Source organism: Myxine glutinosa, chromosome 12, assembly GCF_964187855.1.
Source record: "Myxine glutinosa chromosome 12, kmMyxGlut1.1, whole genome shotgun sequence".
In the NCBI taxonomy this organism is placed as follows: Eukaryota; Metazoa; Chordata; class Myxini; order Myxiniformes; family Myxinidae; genus Myxine; species Myxine glutinosa.
This window is the reverse complement of record NC_136272.1, coordinates 88,372,954-88,382,953: the sequence shown is the minus strand read 5'-3', so window position 1 is coordinate 88,382,953 and position 10,000 is coordinate 88,372,954. Positions and strand designations below refer to the sequence as shown.

General features: G+C 46.5%; 1 protein-coding gene across 2 annotated transcripts in view; it reads right to left on the bottom strand.

Annotated features, from left to right (window-relative positions):
* The window catches only part of KNTC1 (kinetochore associated 1), a 390,864-nt gene that overhangs the window by 223,584 nt on the left and 157,280 nt on the right, over positions 1-10,000 (bottom strand). For both annotated transcript variants that reach the window (XM_078766073.1, XM_078766075.1), the window contains exons 29-30: positions 7,211-7,313; positions 6,871-7,005 (exon numbers count right to left, since the gene is read on the bottom strand). In XM_078766073.1, coding sequence (XP_078622199.1) covers positions 6,871-7,005; positions 7,211-7,313 — 238 coding nt within the window. The remainder of the gene's footprint in view (positions 1-6,870; positions 7,006-7,210; positions 7,314-10,000) is intronic.

Below are 10,000 nucleotides of genomic sequence, written 5' to 3'. Positions count from 1 at the left end.
TATATAGTTGCGGTTTTGAGTTTATACAATAAAGGTTAAATTTCCCCCTCATAGTTTAGTCACACAACAACATGCAGCCTCGCGATAGTTCAGTTATTTCTTTGTATGTGTGAGCATAGTCCTTTTCCTGTGTTAGTTTTGCGTTGAGTAGAATAATGAGAGTAGGTCCTTCATTGCCTTATGCTGCCTCTATTGCCGTATGCCGCCTTTGGCTTTTTGGCGCGAATTAACACGAGGCAGGCCTGTCAAATCGAGGCAAGACCGAATGAGGGCGACGGAGAAGCTGACGGTAAGCGCGAGCCGCCAATCAGGGCTCGAATGGAGTGGCTGCGGCACTGCGTCACAGGGCGTGGTTGGAACATTCGAGAGGGCTAAGGGCGTGGCAATAAAACCCGTTGCGCGAAGCCCCCGACCTCAGTTATGAGCTCGGGGTTTTGTTGAGAGTTGAGAGTTATGAGCTCGGGGTTTTGTTGAGAGTTGAGAGTTATGAGCTTGGGGTGAAGAGTTATGGGAGAGGCGCTTCATGAGAGTTACGAGTTCGGAGAGAAGACGTGCATGAACCCAGCTATAAGCGCTCTTACCAAATTGGACGCTCGGTTGAGCTTGAGGCCGAGCCTCTATTGGGTTACGCGAGTGATAGCGCGCTGGTAACTAAACGCGCTGTGGAAAACCGCCAAGCCGGCGAGAGACGCATACATTTCCCTCCTGCCAGCTGTGCCCTTTGTTCGAGAGACGCGCTATAAGGGTCCCTTCCACCGCATGCTTGCCTTCATCGCAGGACGTGCTGTGACCGGGGAGAGCCACGCCGGGCGGGGCCGTTCCTGGAAGACCAAGGCAGCGCGTGAACACCATCCTACCTGCATTTCCCCTTTGTGAGTGCGATCGGGCCCGTGTCTGGGGTTAATGTAAGACTGATTAAGGCTGCTCTGTGTCTCTGTGCTTCTACCGATCATTGAACATACTTGTGTAAATAATAATTAAATCGTGTTCTTCCTTTATTCGACCGTCTCGTCCCTTCCATCATTGACTAAGCATGGTACGAATAGAACCGCTGGAATCCGGTTCCAATACTAGAAAACTGCACGGACCATGTGGTACGCAATCCGCTCGGTGTACTCAAATTACACGTGGCTCGTGCGAGGCTTGATTCCCCGCTTCCGCGGTGGCGCAGGTATTTAGGTACGTGTGAGAATTGTCCCGAAACCCTACCTTGCGTTTGTTTGCCCGGGAGGGGCGTTTCAAGTCTCGGTTGCGCCGACCCAAGAAAGAACAAGGGGCTTAATCTCCCCTTGGTAAGGGTAGGAAGGGCGGCAGAAAACCATAACAATATATTATATTCAGACCCCTTCAAAAGTATTCAGACCCCTTCACTTTTTTCACATTTTGTTATGTTTCAGCCTTATGCTAAAATCGTTTAAATTCATTTTTTCCCTCATCAATCTACAATCAATACCCCATAATGACAAAGAGAAAACAGGATTTTAGAAAGTTTTGCCAATTTATTAAAAATAAAAAAACTGAAATATCACATTTACGTAAGTATTCAGACCCTTTGCTATGACACTTGAAATTTAGCTCAGGTGCCTCCCATTTGTCTTGATCATCTTTGTGATGTTTCTACACCTTGATTGGAGTCCACCTGTGGTAAATTAAATTGATTGCACATGATTTGGAAAGGCACACACCTGTCTATATAAGGTCTCACAGCTGACAATGCATATCAGAGCAAAAACAAGCCATGAGGTCGAAGGAACTTCCTGCAGAGCTCAGAGACAGGAATGTGCCGAGGCACAGATCTGGGGAAGCCGACAAAAAAAAAATTCTGCTGCATTGAAGGTTCCAAAAAGCACAGTGGCCTCCATAATTCTTAAATGGAAGAAGTTTGGAACAACCAAGAGTCTTCCCAGAGCTGGCCGCCCGGCCAAACTGAGCAATCGGGGGAGAAGGGCCTTGGTAATAGAGGTGACCAAGAACCCGATGGTCACTGGCTGAGCTCCAGAGATCCTGTTGGAGATGGGAGAAACTTCCAGAAGGACAACCATCACTGCAACACTCCACCGATCTGGGCTTTATGGCAGAGTGGCCAGACGGAAGCCTCTCCTCAGTGAAAGACACATGAAAGCCCGCTTGGAGTTTGCAAAAAAGCACCTAAAGGACTCTCAGACTGTGAGAAACAAGATTCTGTGGGCTTTCATGTGCCTTTCACTGCGGAGAGGCTTCCGTCTGGCCACTCCGCCCAGGGTCCACTGTTTTACCTGTGCCACATGGCTTTTCAATCGTGGGACATGCCCTCCGGTTATGCACCAATCTTATCTTAATTGTATCTTAATTATGGCAGCCGAGCAACCGCTGGTGCATAACAAAGTGAATGAGCCTATCCATTGAGGAAATATAATCTCCCAGTCTAACCTCATGTGTGAACAGCACTGGATCAATAGGAAAATTCTAAACCCTGACAGATTGAAAATGAAGTTAAACAATAGGGAATTTATTATTACAGCGGGATCATGCAAAAAGGGGGAAGGGAACCTCAAGGGCTTTACTGTCCAGCAGGGGAAATCAAAGGGATTAAAAAGGGAGAACGCAAATCAAAATGTACACGCAATCGCATATCGCAATCGCATGCAGCGATATTTACAGGAAAGAAAAGAAAATGGATGAGATACAGAACTTAACCTGTGCCTTACCAACCAGCTGTACCAACCCACATGGGTACCCAATCAGACCATCCGCAGAGGAAGAAAGAACAGAATAGTGTGAGGGTTATCGGCGGCTAACCCCCGCTCTAGCAGGGAAAATGGCCTTTAAAATGCATGTTGTTGTTGTGTTGTGTTATCGTCCTCTTTATCTTACCGGGTGAGAGCCATTCTGCTCCCACAAATCAAATGCTAAAAGGGAGGGGTCAAGAGGGAAAGACATACTGTGGTGTCTCGTGTGCGTCGAGTCGTAAAATTGCAGTTGGGGTAAGTGAAATGTGGGTGGTGCAAGAGAAACAGTGAAGGTGCGTTATCAGTAATGGTCACTCCATAGGAGTCGGATCGCGGCAAGGCCACCAGTCACTGGTGCCCTGAAAAGGACCATTGGTTGACTGCGTCCTTGTTGAGCTTGTGAGTTCAGGAGAAGATTTTATGCACAAAAAGCTGAGAAAAGAATGCATGAGAAAAATAGCCTAACTGTGTGAGAACATAAAAGATGTGTAAGCGTAGCTTGGTCTAGCGCTAATCGGTGGGCTCGCTCCATCCAACCCAAGGCTTGGCTCTCTATTCGACCAGCCAACGTGAGCACGTTCTCTCTTGAAGCACCACGAAACAAGCACAGGCTCAAAACCAAAACCCACTTGCACACCAACCAGAACCAAAACCAATGCCAACGGCTCCACCTGGGATCTCATCCATGGTGCATTTACAATCCCTTGGCAGGGGCGGGGCCAAATATCATATCACAGTGAGCTTTTGGTGAAATCCTTTGTTATTAAAAATTTTTTTTTTGTTATTTTGAGTGTTCTAATAAACCATGGTAAAACCACACCAATGCACTTGCAGAACAAAACAAGTTATTGTATTAAGAACTCGCACATACACAATAATAACAATATTAAAGAAAGTACCATGAATATATCCCTTGCATAAAATGAACAGTACCATATGATGGTACCACCATTCCCCAATGCTGTTAAAGCAAGAAACTCACGATACGCCAAAAGTGAGTGGAATGTAACAATCCCAAAGTCCGTGCACAAATCCCCACACGGGGTGAAGGCTGAAGTCGCGCAGAACGACAAGAACAGGCAGTTATTGGCAGGGCTGCGAACGATGAGTTACGAGGTGAGAGGTCGATTTGGGAATTGAGCCGATATGGGAACCAACGGCAATCCACACGATGATGTCGATATAGGAATCCCAACGACAAAACACGAAGCACCAGGCAGACGGCCGCTTCGAGAAAAAAATGGCCGATCGGCCTGTAATGGAGTCTCTTGCTTTCTCGCTAACAAAGGCTCACGCTTGGTGATAAAACCTGACTCAGGTTTAATTGCAATCACAATATAGGACGATGTCGCGGGCAATCACTTTCACGGGAAGCCACAACTCATTCGCGACCAATATCAAAAAAGTCCACTTGCAGCCTCAATGCGACTTATGGCTGTCTCTCTCCTCGCCGTATCCTCCCTCCGATCTCCTCCTCTCTCATCATCCTCCTCCTCTCCTTTCTCTTCCTCCTCCTCCTCCTCTCCTCTTCCGGTTTCTTTGCCGAGTTTTCCTTTTTCCTTGACAAACATTTATTTTTACCTTTTACTAAAGTAATCTCCATTTCACACAGAAATGTTACCAACAATATTAACTGAAACTAAAAAAAATCCTACAAGTACATAATAACAACAAAGGCGGAAGTGACGAATCGGTAACAGTCCAGAACGACACGGGTCAGCTCCCTTTTCGGCTTTGAATAACATTTACCAAAATTCCAAAGGAATTTCTGCGATAGTTTTTTTTTTCTATCAACATTATTGATAAAGCAACTGAATGAGTCCGATAAAGCATGACTTGCGAATATATTGTTGTGGTTTTGGGAAACCACTAAAAAGTAATGGCATCCACCATACAGGTCCCCTAGAATAGTTATTTCATAGCAAACCATTATATCTTAGACCCCTTCCCCTTATTTCGGGTTCATATGTCTTAATGCTTTGGTGAGGGAAACACAGGTCCTCCACTCATAAGGGATAATTTGCTGGGCAGTGCATGCAGGTTCAAAGGCACACCATCCAAGCACCAGGTAAAAGTTCCTTTGAGAGAGTGTGTGGGTGCAGGGGAAGCGACACTCCACCAATCAGGGCCTGAGGAACTTCTGGGGAGCTTGTGGGGTGGAGTAACGGGCTCCACCAATCGGGAGCCAGGACACCCTCCAACAACCCCCACCCCCTACCCTCCCCCCCCCCAACCATCGGCGAGGGTGGGCAAAAGGTGATTCAACACGTTTTTTTTACTCTCTTGGCTTTAGGCCTCTGTTGGCAGAGCACGAGTCCATCCACTCTTGACCGGATCCTCTCGCAGGCCTCCACACGCGTTTTGGTCTCTTCTCTCTTCGCCTTGGATTTTGTGGGATGCACACGTGTTCGGATACGTTCTCTCTGTGTTAGCTCTGCATGTGACTGGCTCTTTTCACATTGGACCTTGTTGGAAGCACACGTGGTTGGATTCCCTCTTTTGGTCGGACCCTCACAAGCCTCAGCACGTGCCTGCATTACTCTTTCACACTGGACCTTGTGGCTGAACACGTTTTAATGGTACTCATCTTCGCATCTGACTTTGTTCACCTGCACGTGCCGACCTTCACCTACCCAAGTCCATGCTGACGATCGACATTCCCCTACCCAAGTCCGTGCTGACAATCGACCTCACCTGCCCAAGTCCGTACTGACGATCGACCTTGCCTGCTCGTGTTCGTGCTGGGACAAACTGCTGGTGTTCTTGCTGGGAATCAACTTTACCTGATCGTGTTCGTGCTGGGATCATCATTACCTGCTCGGTGGCGACACCAGTGCCAAGGTCGTCGCGAGGAGAGGCATCTGGAAAATCGTGGCCTTTGTGCGAACATGTTTCCAACGTTCGTTTTCCCCTTCCCCTCCTCTCCTGAATGTGTGCTGGGCCCATGTCGTGTTTATCTGTTGTCATCGTAATACTGGTGTTGTTGTTGGGCTAGCGGCGCGGGTGCCGGCTTAGGATCCTAGAATCCTGGGTTCGAATCCCGGTCGATCGCTGAATTAACGCCAGGGGGGTTGACTCAGCCTGTCATCCTTCCGAGGTCGGCTAATTGAGTACCAGTTCACTGGTAATTCCCTGTTTGTCGTTAAAGGCGGCAAAAAGGGTTGGCGTCAGGAAGGGCATCCGGCCGTAAAACATTGCTTCAAAAAGGGGACCAAAAAACAACAACAACCACGGTTCCCAAAAAAGGCCAACCCCCGCTTTGCGGGGAAAAAATGGCCTCTAAAGGTGGTTATTTTTTATTTTTGTTTATCGTAATAAGGCATAGAATAAGCTAAGTTTCTGCTTTTTGTCCCTTTTTCTTTCCTATTGAATAGTTTCACTGTAAATATTTGTAAATAAATCAAATCGCCAAACGTTTCCTTTTCTTTCTGTCCGTGAATGTCTTTTCCTCCATCGATCTGCCATTGCTCGCACACAGATTAAAGATCGGCCGGAACAAAATTAGCATTACTCTGGCGGTTAACAACGGTTTTCGCTCGGCTGTCTAAAGTGGTGTACCGCCGGAGGGAATGTACGTCCCCCAATTGAAACCGTCATGTGGTACAGGTATCGCACGACGGTCCCATTGGCGTTCGTAGTTGCTGGTTCGCAACCTGCTGAAGTACTAAGTTATTCGTGCGCGGCAGCCACAGGTCCGGTAAGTTCAGGAGGGAATGGAGGCTAACCCCCTCGTAGTAGACACAAACCCCGGGCCGTAACAATATTACTATTTTATTTGCCATTTGAAATTCCATTGTCACTTTGAAAATAAATACACTTCTAAAATAATCACACATGTCTTTATGAAACAAAAGTAAATGTACAGCCTGCTAGTTATATTATTTAACAACTGTGCTGTTATGGTGGTGATGGGGGTATGCTCTTGGTCCCGTCATTTTTGACGGGCTTTCCTCCTCGTACTAAAATAACTAGGTGGCACTCTTACCCCAGCTGTCTGGGCATATTGGGGAACAAATGCTGAATAAGGACGAGCCTCACATTGTGCAGTTATGGAATACAGTACATGGGAGATGAAATGATATACCGAGCTAGCTGATAAAGGAATAAAAGAGAGAGGGCAATCATTTTTGAGGGATGGAGAGGGAGGAATTGGTCAGCATACCCTCTCAGAGAGCACAAGTTGAATCATTCTGTACAGGTAAACGGGCTCTGGTGGTATGTGGTACATCTTCACCACCTTCATTGCATCTTTGAAAGAGGAAGGAAGGTCTTTTTTCAGAATGAACATCACCAGCGTCTGTTCAGGTTGGCAGAAGGGTGGAGGAGGAGGTTGTGGTAGTAGCAGCAAAACCATTGATAAATAATGTAAAGGATTTAAACCATACAAACATCAGGAAAGTCATGAACCAAATACTATTCTTCAGCTTCAACTTCATAACTATGAAGACAACACTGATGTATAAACGTTCTAGGAGGTTGTCAAAAACAAATAATGTTCGTACCTGAGTGTGCTGGTCCACAGCAAGGTTCAAGTTTCTCAAACCATAACCTCTGAGAAGTTCCTTCAGCTCCATCAATTGATAGCTCTCCTGCAGCAGTTTAACTCTGCAATGCGGAGCCACAGATAAGGTGTTATTAGATCCTGTTACCACCAGACAAGTCGAGTTTCATATTGATTTTGTAAACTCACAGATCACAGACTCACAGTCCAACACAATTCAAATAGCAAAACGAAATTTAAACTTGCAGATTCAAGTGAAGATGGTACATAGGTAAGTAAATACATTGCAATATATCAACATGTCCAGATGATGTCACAAAACCTGAACAGTGACTTGACATGAAAAACCAGATCCTCAGCTCTGATTGGTATACATTTGAGGGGACATGCATACATACAGACGGACAAACTGTTCTAGAGGGCTTTGCCCTATGGGCTACGCCGTAAAAAAAATTATATCAATGTAAGGGCTCAAAAAAGAAAGACCAGTTTGCTCAACTTGTACACGATGACTATCTCTACGACCACCACCACCACAACTACCACTATCACAAAGCCTTTCTTGCTATTTCTGGTTAAAGAAAGCTCAAAATAAGTTTTTGTTCAATTACAAATTGAGGAAATGTATTCTCTGTAAATTATATATAATGTATGTATGTATGTATGTATGTATGTATATGTATATGTATGTATATGCATGTATGTGCATGTATGTACAGTCACATGAAAAAGTAAGGACACCCCATGCAAAGTTTTGACTTTTTCAACATATTTCAACATACAGCTATTTGATCTTCATTTCAACAATATTGATAGATAAAGGTGATATAACATAACAAATATCATGAAACATTTATATTTTGTAGTCCATTGTATAATTTAAATGTTGAGTTAGCGTAAATATAACAGAGTAAATATAACAACCCTGGTGTTGGGCTAGCGGCTAGGGTGCTGGCTTAGGATCCTTGGATCCTGGGTTCGAATCCCGGTCAATCGCTGAATTAACGCCAGGGGGGTTGACTCAGCCTGTCATCCTTCCGAGGTCGGCTAATTGAGTACCAGTTCACTGGTAATTCCCTGTTTGTCGTTAAAGGCGGCAAAAAGGGTTGGCGTCAGGAAGGGCATCCGGCCGTAAAACATTGCTTCAAAAAGGGGACCAAAAAACAACAACAACCATGGTTCCCGAAAAAGGCCAACCCCCGCTATGCGGGGAAAAATGGCCTCTAAAGGTGTTTTTTTTTATTTTTTATTGTATAATTTAAATAAACATAAATGCAAATTTCACATGTGGAAAAAGTAAGTACATATGTAGTAAGTGTATACGTATATATGTATACACATACATACATACATATATACATATACACATACATACATACACATACACACATTTACACACATTCATACATATTGTTGTTGTTTTTAGAACCCTCCACTTGGTAAATTTTTGTAAATGTTCCCTTATAAATAATCCCCTGTAAATACTCCCAGTTGGTGTAAAGGTCAAAGGTCGCACCCTAGTTAGGCCATGTACAACACGTAGGACACCATAGGATCTTCTGTAGTTATTTCATTAGTATGTTTCAGTTAAGAATCTGTTTCCAATAGTTTTTATTTATTTATTTTATTTATTTATTTATTTATAAATACTGAATCGAGGCTCGTGAAAGAGCTGACAACCGCGAGGGAAAGACAGCACAGGGGGACCGCGAGGGAAAGACAGCACAGGGGGACCGCGAGGGAAAGACAGCACAGGGGGACCGCGAGGGAAAGACGGCACAGGGGGACCGCGAGGGAAAGACGGTACAGGGGGACCGCGAGGGAAAGACGGTACAGGGGGACCGCGAGGGAAAGACGGCACAGGGGGACCGCGAGGGAAAGACGGTACAGGGGGACCGCGAGGGAAAGACGGCACAGGGGGACCGCAAGGGAAAGACAGCACAGGGGGCCCGCGAGGGAAAGACAGTACAGGGGGACCGCGAGGGAAAGACAGCACAGGGGGACCGCGAGGGAAAGACAGCACAGGGGGACCACGAGGGAAAGCCAGCACAGGTGGACCGCGAGGGAAAGACAGCACAGGGGGACCGCGAGGGAAAGACAGCACAGGGGGACCGCGAGGGAAAGACAGCACAGGGGGACCGCGAGGGAAAGACAGCACAGGGGGACCGCGAGGGAAAGACAGCACAGGGGGACCGCGAGGGAAAGACAGCACAGGTGGACCGCGAGGGAAAGACAGCACAGGGGGACCGGACCGCGAGGGAAAGACAGTACAGGGGGACCGCGAGGGAAAGACAGCACAGGGGGACCGCGAGGAAAAGACAGCACATGGGGACCGCAAGGGAAAGACAGCACAGGGGGACCATGAGGGAAAGACAGTACAGGGGGACCACGAGGGAAAGACAGTACAGGGGGACCACGAGGGAAAGACAGCACATGGGGACCACGAGGGAAAGACATCACAGGGGGACCACGAGGGAAAGACAGTACAGGGGGACCACGAGGGAAAGACAGCCTTACAGTTAAATATGTTAAACAGTTAAATATGAACCTTCAGACAAACAGAAAGAATCAAAGAGAAAGAACTCTGCATTGTATTAATCAAATAACCTAGCCCCCTTCTCAAATTCCCATTCTTATTCATTTTGCGGCTTTACCCTCTCCAAATTGTATGGCGCGCCTTTGACAGCAGCATTCGCTGCCTTTGAGCTAAAGCTCGCCCCAAGCCGCCATTGCCAGCAGCGTTCGCTGCCTTTGAGCTGAAGCTGGCCCCAAGCCGCCATAAGCCACGTGG